This window comes from Struthio camelus, chromosome 3, assembly GCF_040807025.1.
Source record: "Struthio camelus isolate bStrCam1 chromosome 3, bStrCam1.hap1, whole genome shotgun sequence".
NCBI classification, from domain to species: domain Eukaryota; kingdom Metazoa; phylum Chordata; class Aves; order Struthioniformes; family Struthionidae; genus Struthio; species Struthio camelus.
Window position 1 is genome coordinate 59,225,610 of NC_090944.1, and position 20,388 is coordinate 59,245,997.

The 20,388-nt window shown below is 48.1% G+C and overlaps 1 protein-coding gene across 5 annotated transcripts in view; it reads right to left on the bottom strand.

The window, feature by feature from the left end:
* SCML4 (Scm polycomb group protein like 4) overlaps positions 1-20,388 on the bottom strand; it is an 83,425-nt gene that overhangs the window by 31,159 nt on the left and 31,878 nt on the right. For all 5 annotated transcript variants that reach the window (XM_068937965.1, XM_009676934.2, XM_068937962.1 and 2 more), the window contains 3 exons: positions 11,980-12,109; positions 9,816-10,016; positions 6,147-6,341 (listed from right to left, as the gene is read on the bottom strand). In XM_068937965.1, coding sequence (XP_068794066.1) covers positions 6,147-6,341; positions 9,816-10,016; positions 11,980-12,109 — 526 coding nt within the window. The remainder of the gene's footprint in view (positions 1-6,146; positions 6,342-9,815; positions 10,017-11,979; positions 12,110-20,388) is intronic.

The following is a 20,388-nucleotide window of genomic DNA, read 5'->3' on the forward strand; positions in this document are numbered from 1 at the left end:
GTTCATGGTAGGGGAATATATGAGGCAATAAATGGCCTTTGCAGGTAATTAAACGCTGAAGAGAGCTCAAGCTATTGATAGCCGTAAAAGCCATTTATTCTGAGTGTGCTGTGAAGCCAGGAGCACTGTTCCTCATAGCATGCAACAAGACAAGATTAAACAACTCACAGTACTAGGAAGGGGAAACACAACATTCTTCTTGCCCTCCTAGGGCTTGAAATTTCTGAGCTGCTGTTTATTTAGTGCTTTGAGCAGAAAGTATTGATTTTAATAATACTTAGTTTTCTATCATGTTATTCTTTTTTTCTAGCACAGTATTAGAAGGGCTCTGCACTTGGTGGCAAGAATCATTGCCCTCATTGGACAGATGCTGAAAGAAAGGCATGGCAGGAAAGAGTGACTTGCTCATGTAGTCAGTGGGAAAGTCTCTGGCAAAATCCAGCTCCTGACTCCCAACCTGATGTCTTGCCTGCTAGTCCCACTCTGACAGTGCCTTGCCATGGCACTTCTCACACAAGCTTTTTCAAGCGCTTATATACATGAGGAAATCGTCCTCCTGTATATCCAGGCATTGTTGTAGCACAGAGTGCTTCCACCTCCTGCTATGCTTCTGCTCTGTACGGGGGCCTACCTGCAGCCACTAGCAGAGGAAGAGGTGCTTTCTGCTGTGGACAGAAGTATCATACAGTACCTAAGCATACAATAGTTCCCTCCAGCATACACATTTGACCTGGCCTTGGGCAGAGGAGCAAGGCTGGAGCACTTCGTATTCACAGGCCTTCCTGTCTTCCCCATTGGTGAGGACAAGGAGAGATGGTGGCCACATGAGTCCCTGGGCAAAGCAAGGAAAGGACTGATTGAAAGGAAAAAGCAGAAGATGCTTATCAGGTTTGGTGCTTCCCACATGGGGCATCTCAGAGTTTGTGAGAAACACTGATTCTGTTTCTGTGCGCACCATCAGGATGGCAAGAGGAAGTTTTAAAGCAAACATAGCTCCCTCCAAAAAATAACAGTCTAACATTGCATAGGCGCACATCAACAGTATGTGCATGCTCCAGAAGTATATTTTTTCCTTGCATGCACCCAAACCTCTGTTGGCTCAGCATGGGAGGAGAGACAAAAGCTGAATGCAGAGGGTGCAGATGGGGGCACTTCAGAGGATCCCTACCCTGTTGGCTTCCTACCCGTGTAGCACCTGACATGTACACTTTACAGCAGTAACTGTAGCAGTAACCCTGATCTTGCCATCATTTTAGCTTCAACTTCACTGCCACTCACACACAGATGTTTGGGGTGCAGGGCTGGAGCTGCTTTGAATCCAGGTGCCAGGTGACATCTCAGGCATCACTGAAATTCAGATATGAAGCCAGGTATTTCCAGGGATGAAGTCCCAGAAGTCCTCCCACAGCTGCTCCCCACCATTGCTCTCACAAGCCAAAAAGACCTCTCACAGCTGACAAAGTTGCCTGGGAGAAGGAGCCATGGAATATGTCCCCAGACATGGCAAGTCACTGCCTTTAGGAGCGGGTTAGAGAGGGACACTTGAACCACATGTAGGGTTGCTAGATTACCACACACGTTAGCAGGGCATGCAGAACGCAGGAGGCTTAGGTGCAAGGAGGGCGACATGCCACCGACAAAAACAACTGCAGAGCCTAGTGCTGCATGCAGCCTGGTGAGTGCATTGTTCTTAGACACATAAAACATCACTCTAAGTGATATATGCATACATCAACAAATCCCACCTGGCCTTTATGTAGCAATTAGCATCTGGCAGTTTACTGTGAGCATAGGTGAATAATGGCTTAGGGTCATATGCTTCAGGGCAAGGTTAAAAGGTGCCTCCTGGATGGTGTAAGTGGATTAATATGACTGGACACGATGCTGGCTTCTCCTTTCACTTCTGCCAATGTAAATCAAGAGTAACTGCGCTGCAGTCAATACATGTATTAAATTCATTGGTACACAGGAGCTGAAAGGCACACGATTTTGAAAGAAAGAACATCTCTATTACAAGCTAGAGAACAGCAACAATGAAAAATGTGGCGGCTTGGCACAGTTTCTTGTGGTGCTTCATTATGGCGCTGCACTGTCCACATGAGATCTACCCAGAAACAGAGGCTCTCCCAAACCCATCCGTGTGGAGAGCTCCCAGGGTCCTTCTTACTACTACAGCTACAGGGAAACCACCTGTTGTGCTGGCCGCACGCCGGTGGGGAGAGGGCCTCTTTCTGCCTGCATGACCTCGCTGCAGGGAAATGCAGACTCCCATGGAGATGGGAAGGGGACTCGGGCAACGCAGCATTGACGATAAACTCAGTGGTTCGAGCCTTGGCGCCTAAAACTGGAGTTATTCCACTGGTGTCAATGGAGCTATTGAATGTCATTATGAATAGGAACATAACTTATCAGGCTGGCTCCTGGTGAGCACCCCGTGAAGAGTGGTAGGCCAGTCCATGTTCACGGCAGCACAGCCGTGAACAAACAGCTCCTGAGCTGGGCACGAGCACCCTGGAGAGGAGAGAGGTTTTCCTGTCTCCAAAATTCACCATGTCAAGGGCTTTCCGCGGTGGAGCTAATATCTCCTTAACTGCCTTTGTGCCTGCCCTGGGGCTGGGCAGTAATCTTGCAGATTGCCCAAACTACATACTAACTGACTGTACCAAAAGCAGCCCCCAACCCTCGAACCTACACCCTGGGGCACAGTGCAAAATATTCTACATCTTGAAACCAGACTGCCCCCTTACTAACTTTAAGCTCCCTATCCTGCTCATGTTAAAACACCAAACGAGACTAGCAGCCAATCTGGGATAAGCTGCTATGTGAAGTGTGCATGTTGACAGAATTTGACACTCAACAGTCCAGCAACTTGGACATGTCAGAAAGCTTTTTCAAAAGGAAAAAAAATCTAAATTGTCTAAGAAAAGATAAGTGCAAAACAAAACAATAATTTAAAACCAGTGACTCTGGAGTAGGATTAAAGCATACAGGCTCAACTAGCTGTTCTTCATGTCCCTTATACGAATATGATATAAGTGTGTTTTTGTGAGCTGTTCAATCCTGAAGAGCTGGAAATGATTCATGTGGAGCTAATATTATCCATTGCAAACTAATAGCAACAGGTTGATGTATAATAGCACTATGCTCTGTCAGCCTCCTGTGTTGCGCAGGAAGTGCCAGGGCTAATGCAACCGCAGATGAAAGATGAGGATAGCGGAATGGACAAGCGCCTGTCGCCTCGTGCTTGGATGTATCTAAACCACAGGGAGGCAGATACCTAGGTAGCTGGTTAAAAGGTCAGCCGGTCTTCCCCTGGCCTGTGGTCAGGCTTCTGCAGAGAGCAACACAGAGTACCTCCGGTCTTTTCTCCAGAGGTGGCTCCTTCTCTCTCTGCCAGCTGATGAGGACAATGTGCCAGCTAAAACGGCAAGCTCGGTTTTGGGTTTCATGGCGGGGGGAGGAGGGGGTTAAAAACCCATAATCCATTGCCACCAGCCTCTTTGGCAGGCTGTATGAGAGCAGACAACACGTCCCAGCACGGCCCTGAGAACACAAGTGTCTCCACCGTAAAGCCCACCACTGCAAGTCCCTCTGGGGCAGCCTGAGCGGGCTGTGCCTGAGACTCTCTCCACCTTGAAGACATATCTTTGGGCTGGGAGAGGAAGGGAAGGGGTCCAGCATGAGAAGGAAAAAAAATCTCACCCTACCAAAACACTCTGAATTTGGAAGGGAACTTCACTTTGCAGCTCTGCCTCCTAGCTCTTGCACAAACATTGAAAGCACTTGAAAAATCAAAGGGAAACCAGGGAAGTCACCAGTCATAGCAAAAATGCTGTGACATTTGCATGAGGGGGATACGCCAGAGCCAGCCTAGGACCACCTCGGGCCTTAACTGCAAGCACAAGTTGTCTAGACCTCGGTCCCGTCCTACTGTATTTCCGTTAACCTTCAGTGAGAGGACAGTCACCTCTTGGGACCACCAGCTCAGCAAGCTGCTAGAGCTGCTGGAGTTGCTTTGGGAATAACACTGCTCATCACCAGCTAGCAGCACCACAGCCGACAGAAGCAGCAGAGCTGGGATCCTCCACTGCCTGGCCAGGGCAGGGAGCATAGCTGAGCTCCTGGCAGGACTGATGCTCCCCTGGGAGGTGCCCTTGTAACTGGCCAAATCCTCACCCCTCCATGGCAGCAAGGCTGGAGATTTTGCACTAATAAGGGTTTGGTTCAGGAACTGTTGCTCACCACTTCTGTGAGAGATCTCTTTCCAAATCACATGTGTGCTTGCTATTATTTTTGGCAGCGTCCTCCCCACCGGCCATTCCCCACCGGTGCTTCGCTCACTGCGGGACCAAGGTATTTCCCCCTCCTGCATCCCTGGTGCAGCAGGCAACTCCCTTTCTCTGCACCCCTGCCAAATCACTGCAGGTTGTGCTGCCCTACCGCTATTGCTCTCTCTGGAGCAGACTGCCATGTCTCAGACCGCTGCTCCCACCCGCAGGGATTTGGCTCAGTCTCTTGCAGAGAAACTGCACTTAAACATAGCAAGCTGGAGCCTGGAAGGGCAAGTGTTAACCCAGTATGGGCCCTGTATGGGCCACGGCCCATAGCTGTTTCACAGATCCAAAGAGCCGCTGCCGCTTCTCCCATCCCGCTCCCCAGCAGAGGGAAGGCAGTATGTGTGCATGCACAACCCACTCACAGCCTTGGTGTGTAACGCACACGCTTAAGTTTCTCCTGGCAAACAAGTGATTTGTGGATCACAGCAGTGGACACTCAAACATCTTTTTCTCAGCTGCCAGCAAGTAAGTGCCACTAGACCGTACGAGAGCCGTATGCAGCCACCAGAGAGAGTGCGCTCCACAAACACCAGCATTCTTGTTAATAGAAGAGAAGGCAAAATCCTTTAAGTCAGAGGAAGGACTGCAAGTGAAGTGGAGGTTCAGGGCCTTGATTTTACATCTTTTTGCTGGATGCTGCTTACAGTTGCAGCTTTCCCCAACGAGGGATCACGCAGACCTTCCTAAATTTGTGTGTCTTCCCTTAGAGCGGTGCCTCTGCATGGCACTGCCACCGCAGACGGGCCCCAGCACTGGGTGCTTGAGCACGAGGTGCTCCTTTATGCACGAAGGAAGGCTGGGCGTGTGTCTGAAATGGGAGCCTAGCGACTGCTCAGTGCAGGTGCCTTGCAGGATGGTGACAGCTGAGGACTCTCAGGTGCAGTCTGGGCTGCCAAAGTAGCTCTGCTTTGAGTAGCTTTCTCACCCCACCTGGTGAGACCTGCCTTCCAGCAAAGGCAGGCCGTGCTGCTTTGTACCTTATCTCTCCAACGAGCAATGTGCGTTAGGAGGAGCACACCAGTAACCAAGTGCTGGGGCAGTACCAGGTCAGAGCCCACCAGGTGTGATGGTCATTCCCTATTGACACTGAGGTAGCCCCTAGAGCATGGGCTGGGTTATGCTCACCAGTGCACACGTGTGCAGCAGAAGGCCTCGCTTGCCCAGCCTCATCACATCCCATTGGAGACGAGACGGCAAGTCAATGCAATGAACAGCTTCCATGGGGATAGGGGAGAAGGGTGAGCGGACACAGGAAACACCTGGCTGGTGGTGGCACATCCCCAAGACCGCTCTGCAGTAGGTCTGCAAGCAGAAACAGCTTGGTAGTCTGTGGGGATTTTTCACTGTCCAATACAGGGCCTGAGTTAGATGGAGACAGATTTCCCCTCTGCCTACCTGCCTGCCTGAAACTTGCAGGAACTTAACGTCTTTGAAACTTCTGCACTGCGGTCAAGTATGGTTGAGTAGGCCCAAAGTTATGGGGAGTACTGATAGAGAGAAGGACAACACGACCACGCAAGCCTTATTTACTTAGGAAAATTAATAAAATAAACACAGATATATAAAAATCATCAAAAAAATTATCACTGCACTGCTTGGGCTCCTCAACACAGTGGATCTCAGCTGAAGTCTTCCTCTCTAACCACTAGGGAAAAATACTACAAATCAGCCATAACTGGCCGAAAAGATCCCTCTGAAAAGATCCCATGGGGACCTGCAGCTCTCTAGAATATGCAGCGTAGGACCAAAAGAAGACATATTTTCTTCAGCCCTATTAAATTCAGAGCACAAATTGATCAAGCAGCCTACCTGCCTCCATCCGTCTGTTTTCATACACCTCTGGGCTTTCCGGCATGGTGCTATACTGCTGGAAAGGCTGGTTGCTGAAGAGATTGTCGCACAAGAGGCTGCGGCAGAGCTTCTTCAGGAAGCGCAGGACATATCCAATGCTGTTCACCACCAGCAGGTTCAGGAGATGCTGCTTCCCCTCAAAGGAAGCTGAAACTGGAAAGCAAGCAAGAGCAATTCAATACCCAGGAAGGCATGGCAGGAGGAAGAACAGGATGGGTGTCTTCCGAGAGCAGGGAAAAAGATTTAACACAAGTATTTGTTTGCCTGTCTTAAAATATTTCATACAATTACCCCACCTGAAGCAGAAACAATTTGAAAGTGCTTAGGGAGCTGAGTTTGTGTGACCCAGATCACCTTCCCCCAGAAACGCTGAAAGATGCAGATTGGCACAGCCAGCAGTGCAAGGATTTCTGATACGTGCACCCAGCTGAAAACTGTGCTGTATGATGGGAAGAAAGCAATTACAATACCCTAGTCTAAGGAAGGGGAAAGAAAACGTTCTGCCAATGACAGGTGATTAGGCTGACTTCAGCAGTGCCCAAGGTGTTAAAAAAAACCTGGGAGACAAGAATGAAAGACGTGACTGTGAATGGAATAAAAGGCAGCAAGGTTTTACCTGAGAGAGGTCTGCCAGACTAATCCGGGATCTTTATTTGCTGAGATAATTGCATTTATAGGCAAGGAAAGGGTGATAGTTGCAGTTGTAATTCCTATGTGGAATTCAGTAAAGCATGAGAAATCTTTTGTTAAACTGGAAACGATTACATATGAAAGGTGGGTCAAGAAAGGAGAGCAGGTTCTGCCAGCAGGAGAGCCACAGTGTTGGAGAGGAGTGAGCAGTGGCAATTCCTGCTGGCCCCACGGCCAGGAGGATCCAAAAGGATGTTGTTGATGCTGTAAACTGCCAGGCATTGTCAATGGAGCAGCGGACTGGGATACTGCACAGAAAGGACTGGATGATCTCTTGAGCACTGGAATAGTAAAAATGATTTGAAATATAACAGTTTAAAGCACAAGGCTATGCATAATTACCGGAGGGGGGAGGCCTCCACAGGAACTGATGGGGGGAGAAAGACACACTCAGATGAGGCACCAGAATGGCATAGTGATGAAAAAGGCAAATGTATTTCTAGGCGGCATCAGACAAGGCATCACCGGGAGAGGCAAGGGAGTGTCACTTCCAGGATACACGGTCCGGGTGAAATCAGTTATGGAACGGCGGGTGCCATTTTGGTACTTCATGCTCAAGAAAGGTGAATTCACACTTAAATAGGTGCACAGGCAGCTCACAGGAGTGTTTAGGGAACACCAAATTTCCCTTACAAGGTGGGGCATTGCAGCCATCAGGACCTGAGCCACTATCTTGGCTATATGGTGCCATGGGAAGACAATTGCACCCAGGACTTTCACTAACACGGCAGCGATCTTCACGATGCAGAGAGGATCTGAGAGAAATTATCTATTTCAGCATAACAAAATGAGGGACTGGACTCTATCAATACATCTAAGAGTAAAAACAAGGGTTGGAGCAGGGAAATTAAAACTCCTGGACAATGCAGGCAGTGACTACATTTAGCCACGAACTGGAAAGGGCATAGGTCCCAGCCATCAGAAGGGGCAACTGTGGCTGGACATATCCTCGTGCTCAGCCGTCAAACAGTTTGCAGAGAGGCCTACATGACAAGCTGCCTGCACTCCATCACCCAGAAGTTTTTTTTTTTCCTGTCCTACTTCCTCCAGTCGTCATGAGTCTAAATTGCAACCTTAGCCCCATAATCTCTGGGATAGCTTCAGAGATTTCCTGCTGCCCTGAGTTGCCATAAGGGATTACGCTTCACATCCAGTCAGCCTGACACTAGCAGCGATAAGACCTAGCTGGGAGCTTTGCAAGTCGAACCGTGGAAAGAGGTGCTGCAACTGGAAAAGTCCATAACAAAATCTGTCTGTGCTGTTGCTGGGCTAGAAGGGAGCTGTAATTTCAGAGCCGTTCAGTGACCTAAGGTTTGTTCACCCCCTCTAAATATTTAGGGACTTCCTGGCTGATTAGAAGGCATGGGGGGTTTGGAGCAACATAGATTGGGTGCTTTTAATTCTGTTGCTGGAGGCCAAGCCAGCTCAGAGAAACTGAGACAACGGGGTCTGGCAGTCTTGGTGCACATCATGGTTCTCCTACTGACGATGAAAATCATATATGCAGCACAGAGAGAGGCAAAAATGAAGCCTTGTGGTGTACTGCACCAGTCACACATTCCTGTGAACAAATTTGGATTATTCTTAGAATATTTCTGATGTCTCTTAGGGAAGGCTCACCTGGGATTAGAAAGGATAAAAGGGAAACAAAGGGAAAGGAGGAAGCATCACTTATATGCTGCACAGCAAGCCAGAGCCTGGGTTCCCACCCAAGAGGGTCCCAATGGCACAGCAAAGCTCATGTGGTCCCTGCAGAACTGATTGGACTTGCAGTGCTGGGCTTCGTGTTCATGCCTGTCCGCAGCAGCTCATTGGAGAACCCGCATTCCCATCATCGTTTCGTTTCCACTGCATCCCCCGTGATAAAACAGTGCTGTGAAGCAAAGCTTTTGCTGTGATTAAAAGAAAAAAAAATTTGCATTCACTCTGAGAGCCCAGTCGGGGATCTCAGCACAAGACGCGGGAGACATGGGACGTGGGACGCTCCTCTTGGCACAGTGAGGACTGTCCCTCCAGGAGGATGAGAAGCTCCTGGGAAATTCCTTGTCCTTTGTCTCTCCTACTTCTGCTTCCCGTTTTTCCCTCCTGCCCACCCAAGATCTTCCTTCCTGGCAGGACTGCGAAAAATAGTGCCTGCTTTGAGCAAAAAGGGATGGCAAGAGGGCAGGCAAGCAGGCTGGGCTCAGCTTTGCTGCAGCTGGATAGGTGTGGCTTTGTCTGGCAGGAACAGATGGCACCAGCTGACACAGACAGGAGTGCCTGGGTGGTTGGACCTTGGTGCACTCCCGACGTTTGCGATATCCTACATGTTTGAGGGACGGGGTTGGGGGGAAGCAAACTAGCATAGAAAGAGAGGGGGGCCAGAGAAAAGCTTGAGAGCCGCAGCTCCAGGTCACCCAGACCTCCCGTCCTGCTGCCCCAGGGACCAAACCAAAAGCTCTGTGATGTGTTTGTGTAGTCCTGCTGCACGGGAAATTGCTGTAGGACTTTTGCAGTTCCTACAGCTGAGAGCAGATTTGGCTCATGAACTGCAGGCAGGGGGCATACGAGCTCAGCCCTGCGAGTTTTGCTTTAGAGCAATATGTGGCCTTCACGCAGACTTGTGATGCTGCTTATCATTATATAGCAGCATTAAAAACCCAGGCCACAGGGCTGACCGGAGCATTGTTTCGAAGAACAATAACTAGTGCAGGACTCTGGATCCAGCCATATTCCCGCCTTGAATCACCACTGCTCTTTACCAACGCAGTCTCAGCCCTCCCTTGACACCAGTGCAATGCCCTTAGCAGTTCATTTTACAGGGGTGTAAGCAACGTTCAAAGCTGGTTGCCACCCTGCTCCTGTGAACAGGATGGGCAGGACAGCCAGGATTAGCGATCAGGATAAGATTTCTAGCGCTTTCCGATTGGTCACAAACCCTTCACAAAAATGCTTTACCTGACACCATCTCGCCCCCGTAGCCCTGCTTGATGAGGGAGAAGACAGCCTTTTGCTGGAGCGCGCAGTCGATGCAAGCCTGGACAGCCTGCTGCAGGACCACTGAAGGTCTCTCGGGCCCAAAGTGCTCTGGGAGTTGCTGCACCTTTTTTCTGTCAAGGTACGGCCCCAAGTTAGCCTCTTTGTTGACATAAATGCAGACTGTGGACACAAAAGCCCGACAAAGTTATTACAAAGTGGCCTACAGAGCAGAGCATTCCAGGCAATGCGAACTTTATACATTGCCATTTTTTTTCATGCGCTCTTTCATTCATTTAGGAATTGTTGCCATTCCCCTTGGCGCAGTCTGGCCATACTCTCTTGCAGGCTACCTCTATGCATGTGACTGAGGGCCAAAACAAATCCCCAGGGAGCACAGGGCAGCGGCTACCTGGGGGTGACCCTACAACAAACTGGTAAACTCTAGCCTGAGATTTTCGTTTCTATGTGGTTTTAGACAGACTCTTTGAGCCCCGCTTTGAGAAGCAGCGCTCTGAGCTACACTATGGAAGACCGTGGTTGCTCGCTGCTTCCCTCCTTGGCAAAGCTGCAAGAGCTCCCCAAGAGCGAGCGCCGCGGGGGACCGCCGCCGTGGCAAAAGCTCAGTCTGGGCAACAGCACGTTTAACCTCTGGGTGGTAGAGTTGCATGAAGGCAGTTTTGCTAATGCCTGGCTGCAAGAGCCAAAAAAACATCAGTGTTCTCATCTTGCTAGCACGAACTTATTTTAAGCTTGGCTGAGGCCAGCTCCATCTCAGAGGAAGGGGAGATAACGTAGCCGTAACTAAGGGTGACTAAGACAAAGCCTAAAGTCAGGCTAAAGTGAGACATATTACAATAGCTGGCTGAGTGCGCTAGAGCTGTCATCTCCCAGACAATATAACATTATCCTCTGACAGAAATCAGATATGTGACAAAAAACATCAAGCGGAGTGGAGGACATGATGACAGCTGTGTGAAGTTGGAAATAATTTACAGTTTGCATCCCCATAATGAAAATCTAGTACAAATGTCACAGCACACGCCGTTACCGCATCTCTTACTGAACAGCAGAAGGGGCTCAAGCGGTATATCCTGGGTAAATAGGAGTGTAATAGCAATCATACTTATCATTACCTAGCACTTTACACCTTCAAAGTGCCAAACAAACGAAGGGATAAAATAACAGCTAAAATCAGCAGCAGCACGCATGAATTGTAGGGAGCTGTCAGGGTGCAGCTTTCCTGGCATAACGCCATGCCAAAGTTCACCACATTTGCAGGATGTGGCTTCTGTCACAGCCCCCCGGATGGGCCGTGTCGTGGTCCTCCCCTCCCGAAACGGGGAGAGCTGCACCCCTGGGAAAGGCTGCATGGTTAACGTTTGCTGCGCGGTTTGCACTTTTTGAATGTAGAGGGATAAATGAGAACAGGATATATTACTATTGTCGCTACGTTTGGTATCATTTTGCTAACAGAGCAGCTGGAAAACTTCCCCTCTGTGCGTCTCAGTTAAGGAAAAATGGGATTTAGACGTTATTTTAGTGCTTAATATTATCAAATTCATTTCCGTATTGAAATTTCAGGGTAAACCAAATTTCTTGTGAATTATTTGCTGATTTTCTTCTCATTTACATCAGTTTAACCCCATTGACCTATGTCACTTCTGGTATACTTTTCCCTAAACGCAGTTTGAAAGGATCAGGTCTCCTGTTGCTACAAGTGATTGGATTTTACGTGCTGTTAACCCTGGCTACGGTCTGGCCTACATGGGTCCTCCACTCTTCTTTTCCCCCAAATGGTTAACAGATACTTCATGTTCACACCAGTGTTTATTCTGGCTGTTACAACACACTTTGCAGCACGAGTGTGAGGTGCGAAATGGTAGCATTCGTGCGATGTTGCTGTTCATAATTCAAGAGAAACGGATCTGGGGTCTCTCCTAAACTTGAGTCTATTCCAACACGCACAGTCAAAACACAGGGTCCTGCAGAAGAGCATCTCCGCTCTGTGTGCCTGGCATTCGGTCCAATTTGCAAACATCCCGTTTCCACGAGCTGTGCCTGTTCGGGAAAGCACGTATCTGCATATACCGTATACCCAGGTACCCGCTCACTCCTTTGCCAAGGAGCGCCTGGGCCTGCGTACCTGTGAGAGCTTGTGGGGCAGCTGAAGTGGGTATCGTCGCTGCGTCCTGAGGGATTGAACTAATATCAGGCTCCGGTGTGCTTCTCGGAGGAGAGATTGCTAACGGCGTCATCAGCACACGAGACTTCAGCTGCAAAAAATAAGCGGGTTGGGAAATGAGAATATACCCCAGGTATTTCAGTGCTGCTCCATGCACCTCACTCGCCACGAACTCCCACTCGTTAGCAATTTGCTCTTGTATCACTTTCTCCCAGGCCAGGCGTCTCCTTCCTGCTCGGTGGAGGGTAATGGGAGCTGAAGGCTGGCATTGATTCGCAGCAGCGAGCAACGCCCTAAGTTTCAGGAAGCAAATATTATGCCACCCTCTGGGTAGTTCTTTACACCTGAGCAAACTGGGTGTAAAACTCTAACAAATCAGAGCAGTGGCATTTTACAACCCATTTCATGCGGGTGTAAACAATTTTACAGGACTCAGAGCAGGGGGAAATTCTGGGTCTTTAAGTACACCATAATTTAGGGCCAAATTCTGCTCCTGGTTACAAAGGTGTAAATCTCATGCAAACTCAGTGGCACCAAGGGGCTACTTTGGGCTGCCACATGCGTAAATAAGGAAAGGATTCAGCTCAGACCGTGGTCGATAACGTGTTATCACTAGGTAGTAAATACAAACTGCTGCGCTGTTACACCCAGTAATCCTAGCAACCTGCAGTTTGGGTTAGAAAAATCAAACACAGTGAGAATTTACTGTCCGATACTACTATGTCTTTACACTGCCAATATCTGGCCATGTCTCACCAGTAAATGATGTTCCGTTCCTCATAATTATGAAAGGCTGACATGATGAACGTGACCTGAAAGTATTACCCTCATTTTTCCTTTTGCTACAAAAGGAGGTGAGGGGAAAGCAGAGTCAGGCACACAAGTGAATATTTTATATATTTATATATTCCACGTCAAGCTGTTCTGCTGGCAGGTGATATTTTTGTTGTTGTTTTTCAGTGACCGAAGGTAAAATGCTGCAAGTGACAAAGCTAAGAATGCAAATGAATTTTTAGGCCTGCTAAACTTAAAAAGAGCATTGCTTCTCTCAGAAGCAAGAGCAAGATCCACCCAGGCTGGAAATAATGTAGAAAGTATATTTTAGGCAGAAATGAAGCTAGACCACCAGCTACAAACCCAAACCTTGAGCAAGTCCTGGCGGAGAGTAGAGGTAATTTTGGATAAAGATTTATGTTGTCCAATGATTTATGGTTATACTTAAAATAATTGTGACTCTGTTTCAGTCTAACAGTGAAATTTGGAAGCTGAAGAAAGGGAGAGGCTGTTGGATTTTGCACCATACGTATTTCTACAAGAGTTTTTTTTTATCATTAAATTTGGGGGAGTTTGGATAATTCCCCCGATACCGGCTTATTCCAGCAACGGTTCAATGGGAGAGAATTCAGGGTTTCTCTTGCTTTCAGTAGCATAATAGCCTGTGCTGGGACGTTACCCCTCAAAACAAACAAACAAACAGAAATGCCCTCTTTGTTGAGGCAGATGTGATTTTTACCTGCTAGATCTCCCCCAAGCCCTCCTCAAACTTGCAGCTCTACACGGCAGCTGCAACCTAGGGTATTCCCAAAGGAGCATCTGCTGAGCGGTCAGTACAGTGTACCCCAATGGAAATAAAAGCTGGTCTCCTTGCCCAGGCACCGACCCCTGTAGGACCCTGCTAGCTGTCGGGGGCAGGCTACTTCCAAACTGTCTTAGAAGTGCCAGGCTTGCTGGTACAGGTCAAAAAGACTCCACATACTGTTTATTCAAACCCAACATGAAGACGTTCAGCAAAAGTCTCTACATTTGGTACTATAAGTAAGTGTCTTTTGGTATCAAACCAGGATGATAAGCAGGACACACAAAGGCAACGTGGGCTTCAAGGCACGTTTCCACCACTGCCGTGCAGGTCTCCAAAGCAAAGGCCCCGAGAGAGCCCCTACAAATTCTCAGTGGGAGTCTGGCAAAATTATCTTAAACTGGCTTTGCTGTTTTTCCGTCTCTTTGCAGTCGGCTCCAGGTGGTCTGCCTGGGGCAGGCTGTGGCTAAGAGGATGCCCACCACTTTCTGCCTCTCCCATCGAATCGGTCCAGCCGCCTCGGGCCCCTCCACCCATGCCAGGAGTTGGGAGCTCGGGCTGAGGTGACTCCCAGGCACAGGATCTGATTCCCCTGGGAAATGGAAAGGGATTCAGGATAGCTTCTCCTTTGCTGAGCAGGGTGTATGCACACTGCCTCCCTTTCCCTGCCACTGAAGGCGAAATTTCTTTGGCTGGGGCTAAAAGCCTGAAAGGGAGCAAACTTTTAAGAGGTGTACCTGAGATAAGCAATAGATTTTACCTCCCTAATGGGTGCAAGAAATAAGGTGGGTGCAATGGTCCCCAAATTGTTAAGGTTTATGGTGCGGAATGGTGCAGGACTGAAATACTGTGTACCAGCATTTGGGGAAGTAGCTCAACCTGTTTACTTATTCAGAAGGTAGTTGTGATGCTAGTATGTCCTGTTCGCTCCTACTCAGGATACTCCATGCTGAGGCAAGTAAGATGCAGAAGCTTAAGGGGTCCAAATCAGGGAAAGGCAAGAGGGGACTGAATATGCTTAAACTTAATAATTGGCTTCAATACTTTGCCAAGCCCAGGGTGAACCATTCAATCCATTACTGAATTATGCCCAGTTTGTTTTCTCAAAGATAGCCAGTGATACAGAGCTCTGCAGGTTAAATGTTCATGGCTATTAAAAATTCCTCTTTTGCATGGAGCATTTTTTTAAAAATAATTGCTTTTGGATCAGCTGTAGCATCACACTAGAGATGTAGCACCTGCCAGTGCAAAGTTAAGCCCAGCAAAGGCCGAGGGGACCGAGGTAGGCGAGGTGATGCCCACACACGTGGGCACAGGGCTTCTGCTCAGGGGGTTGTGCTGGGATTCATCCCCATGAATGAGCAGGGACACCCAAAATAACATGGCCATGCTCAGGCTGACCAGCTGCACAGCAGCTGCAGCCAGAAGGTGCACGGCTCTGTGAAAACGTATATGCTTAGGCATAGGGTTGCAACGTGGCAGCCATACGGGACTAGAGACCCTGAGCTGATCCTTGGCTGACAGCAGTTCAACCTGCCCGTGCTGCCATGGCCTTAGAGAGCTACCTTGTCTTCAGATTGGGGTCGGGACAGACCAGAGGCAGAGAGGTGGTGCTGGTTTGCTTTTTAAGCGATTAAAGTAAGTGAGAGGAAAAAGGTGTCTCAAAAATCAAGGCCTGAATCCAGTTTGGGGTTTATCACATGTGAGAAGGTGAGAGGCAGCACGATATGTTTTTGTCTGTAGCAACATGCAATGACTCATTTTTCCATGGGGAAGTGGGCTGACACTATGAAACTCTGACTAGCCCTTATGCTAGGCTTCTGGGCTCACTTTTGCTCACACACACATATACATACATATATAATATATACATATATACACACATGTATTTATACATAATATATACATGTATGTGCATCTATGTATGTGTATATATTATATAAAAAACCATCTACGTTTGGCCAAGGGGAAGTGCAGGTTTGACAGCATCCCCCAGACTGCCTGCTTTCTTCCGCTTCTTGGTTCTTGGAGGCATAGTCAGGCTTATGCTCAAGAGCAAATAAACACAGGGCAAGGCTTGTATAAACTCATCAGCTTGGAAGCCCCTTCTTGGCAGTTTGCTGTTTCAATGAACAGTTTACTGCAAATTTAATTGCAACAGTATGTGCTCTACAGCCTCTGGATACAGTTAAATGCCATTTTTATTAGGGTTAGCAGAGAATATTCCTTTGTTAGAACAAAATAAAACAATGCCTGATTACAGAAGACAGTACCGTAACAAACACTGCTAAAATAACTTCTGGACACTGAAACTCTGAGCGGTTGTTGAGTATCACTAGGCGCAAATCTCCAAGTATTTAATTTAAAGATGTCTTTTCTTGAACTGCTTTATCTCTATCAGAAAGTCAAGCCAGTCAACCAGCTGACTGACTGAGAGCTTGGCAACAGAGAGCACATTCGCAGAAAAGTGAAAAAAGCAGGGAAGATAGATAGAGAGAGAGAGAGGGAGAGAGAGAGAGAAAGAAGGAGTCAGAGCAAATCTGTCAGCGTACTATGGGGCACCCTCGCAGTACGGCATTCAAATCAGCTTTTGAAGGTCAAATGTCATCAGGTTTTCATGCACGTAGCATCAAAAAAAGGCGATGGTTGGTTTAAGACAAGATGTGCACCCACCCCCCCGAGTCTTGTGGACCTTCTACCATGGAAAATAGATCAGAGAATGCTGATTGGGGATCTAGGGAAGAAAATAAGTGTGCCTACTTCAGTACAGGCCCAGCACATTAGATGCAGAGAGGACTTGGGCTGATGTGTCCTTGCTGCTGCCTGGATGCCCTATTCCAGTAGGCAGCTGCTGCAGATGGGGAAGGTACCTCCAAACTCATGTGGGGGCTTCTGCTATGATTTGCACCCCCTTACTGAGGAGCCAGGAAAAATCTAGCTGATATTTCTATCATCCCACACTGAAAAAAAGTGAAAGAGGAGGAAGAATATTCTCAAAACAGCTTTTTTTCTCTGAACAAGTTCTCTGTCAGCTTGTAGAACAATGTCCCTTGTCATGACAAAAAGTCATGAAAAGGCTGGGGTTCCCCCTATCCCCATGGGCTTGCATCCTTCTAGGTAGGAGGGCAGAGGTGCATTCAGGCCATGCTAGCTTTCACTGTTGGACAGAAAACCCTCTCCCGCCACCTCAGCTGTGAATGGAAACACATAGATATGAAAATCTGGGCCAGGCTGGTACTGCCATGCAGGGTTTCAACAGCTGAGCAGAAAGGTAGCACTAAACCTCATTGCATTATACCTGCACCTAGAGAAGTGCAGAGATTTCTTGCCATTTACTTGATTGAGGCCGGAAGAACTTGGTCAGCACCAAGCCCTAGCTATTTGGGATGAGCAGTTATCACAGGATGGGAGTCTTGGGGGAAATCTTTCCAGAAAAGATCAATACCACGATGTAAAATGTTCCAGATTTGCAACCAGGCCCATGAGGTGGCAGCTGGTGCACAACTGCAGCCTCCCCACAGGCTGTGGGGCCCATGCACCGGGTCTGGTCAAGGACTCAACTTCATACCTTTCCCTGGAGGATGGGGGCCACCACTAGCCTGGGGGTACAGCGAAGGTCTTCATCAGAAGGGAGTTGAAACGAGCACTGCAGAGCTCCAGAGCACCTTCTTGCCAGAAAGGGTCTGTTTTCCCTTTAGATCAAGCACCAAAGATTACAGAGGTCTTGGCAACTTCAGACTGCCCCGCTTTGCACCTTCCTATTATGGCCATCTTTATGACGAATCTTCAGTCTGGTAATTTCCAGTCGCCTCTCCCGTCTCCTGGATCCCGGCCTCGTTCTTTCAGGGAATTTGCTGATCTCTCCTGTGCCCACCCGTGCAGTCCCGTACAGGGCAAGCTTGACTCCTCACCCAACCCAGTAGGGAGCTTGCAAGGTCCCAGTTGTCCATTCAGCCCAGGCTGGACAGACATCTCGCCAGACAGATGCTCTTGTCATGATACGGGAGTAGCCCCAGTAGGCAAATTGCCCTCGGGCTGCTCTGATGGGGCCATAATTTAGCTGCACCTCAGGACTGTGCCACAGGGAGGAATGTGGTCCGCTTCGTTGCGGCGCCGGCCCCACCAGCTCTGCCCCACAGGTGTCTCTGTCACTGTGACCTCCTCTAATGCAGCTAATTCTTCCAATGCTGCTAACAGAGCCCTAGTACTATACAAAACCGAGCGCAGACTTCGCTCGTACAGCTGCAGCACTTTTCCACAGCAGTTCCCGGGTGCCAGGTCTTGCCCGGCAGCCATAAGGAGCTGCCCCTTATCTACAGCCGGAGAAATAAAACCAATCCATCTATTAACCCTTCCTGAGCTGCCCGAACAGATATGTTCCTAAGGAGATTTAGACGGTCAGAAAGAATGCTGTATGTAAGGCAAATGTAGGATTTTATGGCAAATAGCTCTACATCAAATATAAAACATTTTTTTGGAAAAGCAGCTGATGAAATTTTATAACCAGAGCTGTAAACAGGATAGCCGGGAAAAGGTCTTTACTCCGGTGTGAGGCATGGTGAAATGCCATTTGTTGATGAGCACCTTAGGAAGACACAGATATTTGCTTTTAATATCAATGAAAACAGGCAATGGGTCATCTGGCTGTACAGAGCATGTGATTAAAAATGTCTGTTATATACATCTCGGTCAAAATAATTTTAAATCTAGGCTGTAAATTCCTAGTTTGCTAAAAATTCAGAAGTATTTTTCCATCTGTTCTGTAATAATTCAGCTATCTGGTTGCTATAAAGAATTTGGTTGTCTGCCACTTGGGTGTGGAGTCATTTTTTAAAACACATTTAAGTCTCATGGTATCTGAAAGTCATACAATTAGTGAGCTAATTAAATCAAGCTACAGTTAGCCATCAAAAAATGCAATCTTTGACTCATGCTCAGAAATTGTTTTTTATGGAGAGTGGTTCACTTCAGCTGAGTGCACCATGCACAAAGACTCCTAGTGGAAAATGTTGCCACAGCGTAGAAATGCTATAATGCAAATAAATAGCACGAGGCCTGATGTCTCAGATGTTACAGATCATGAGTGTCAGGTTCAGAAACTTAAGCCATCATTTATGAAAGGATGTCTTTTTTTCTAGCTTTCACTCACCAAGAAATAGCACCATGCCACTGAGGATGCCATTCACACATGCAGGAGGCCGGAATTTACAATCTTAGAGCAGACTCCATCAATAATGAGTGACACCGACTCCCTCCGCTCTCCCCCTTCCCCTCGCATTGCCGCTGAGCACAGTGCCACCGCAGCCCGCAAACGGGGCCCCGCTCCTGCAAGGATGCAATGGTGCCGAGGCGCCGGGCGGCAGGTCCTGACACCACGTCAGGTTTGCAGAGCCAGCAGCAATACGATGATTTACACTGGGCAAACATCTCGGCCGGGAAGACCGACCACCTGCTCCCGGAGAGTGCCAAGCACTGCAGCCAGGGGAAACACACTATCGCCTCCTTGTTAAATCTCTGCAGCCCCAGAGCAGAAATCGGTGCAGGCCCTGGCATCTGTAAGCTGGTGGGGACCGAGCGCTGGGCTTCTGCTGCCCTCTGGGTGCTGGAGATATGCCTGGACACATATTAATGAATGAATTAATTAAAGTCCAAAGGATATGAATGATTTGGACCACCGACTTCCCAATCCTGTTCACTGAAGACAGGCAGACTTGGTCTGTGACGTTGGGTGCACGTGAGTGTTGCAAAAAACAATTCTCCTTGAAAGAGGAAGGGGGCGATGGAAATCACAGCTGCTTGGGCTGCCGACATTTTCCAAGTCCAAAGTGCAATGTTACTGCAGCGCTTTAACAAATTTAACTGTCCCTGTTGGCTTCTCCAGTGTACAAATAACATGATGTTTGGTGAAAGGCTTTTTCACAGGTGGGTGAGCGCATCTGAGGTGGAACAGAATGAATTCCCAGAAATGTTTTTCAAATTACAGATGAAATGTAAATGCAGGAATAAGAAATGGGGGGCAGCCAGACAAGCAGGGGCGGAAGGGCCAGGGTCTGCTGAAACTCTACACGCAAGCTCATTGTGATATTTGGCAAATCACTTAATTGTCTCAGGGACTCACTTTCACCACATCTCCAAAGTATTTTTATGCCAGGCTTGGAAAGCATTTGGACAGTTTTGATCTAAAGATCCTGCAAGTCACCCAGCACTCCTGGTAATAGTTTAAATTACTGCTAAAGAAAAGGAACTAAAGTAAAACTTTATAGATGTTCCTGCTCCGGAGTTTTAATCTAATACTAAAGTGAAAAATAGTTTCTTAGTAAGTAGTTCCATATCCCATGTTTTATAAAATACTGGAATAATTGCCCCCAGTCTTAGCCTGGGCATGCAGTCCTATTTTGGACTACTGCTATAAATCTTTGCAGGAATCCCACGAGAGACATCTGAGCCTTCTGTCAGATTGGCTCTGCTTGGCCACTGCTGTTATATCATTCATGTTACCAAAGCTAAAGTTTTTTAGAAGTCTTTAGAAGTCTTTTTCAGAAGAAATGGGAAACTACTGCTGGAACCGTTCCTTAGCCATGCAAGATCTGCTTTCAGCACGTGCAGAGCTCTAGGCAGACACTTCCACCATGCATGGCAGAGAGTGAGAAGAGCGAAGGTGGAGGATGGGAGGAAGAAGAAGGTCTGGCAGGGGATGAGAAGGAGGGACAGGCAAAGAGAAGAATAACGAGCTGCAGGTAAAGCCAAGACCCGATGAGATGAGAAATTCGGTCCCTGTGTCCGGAGCTCAGCAG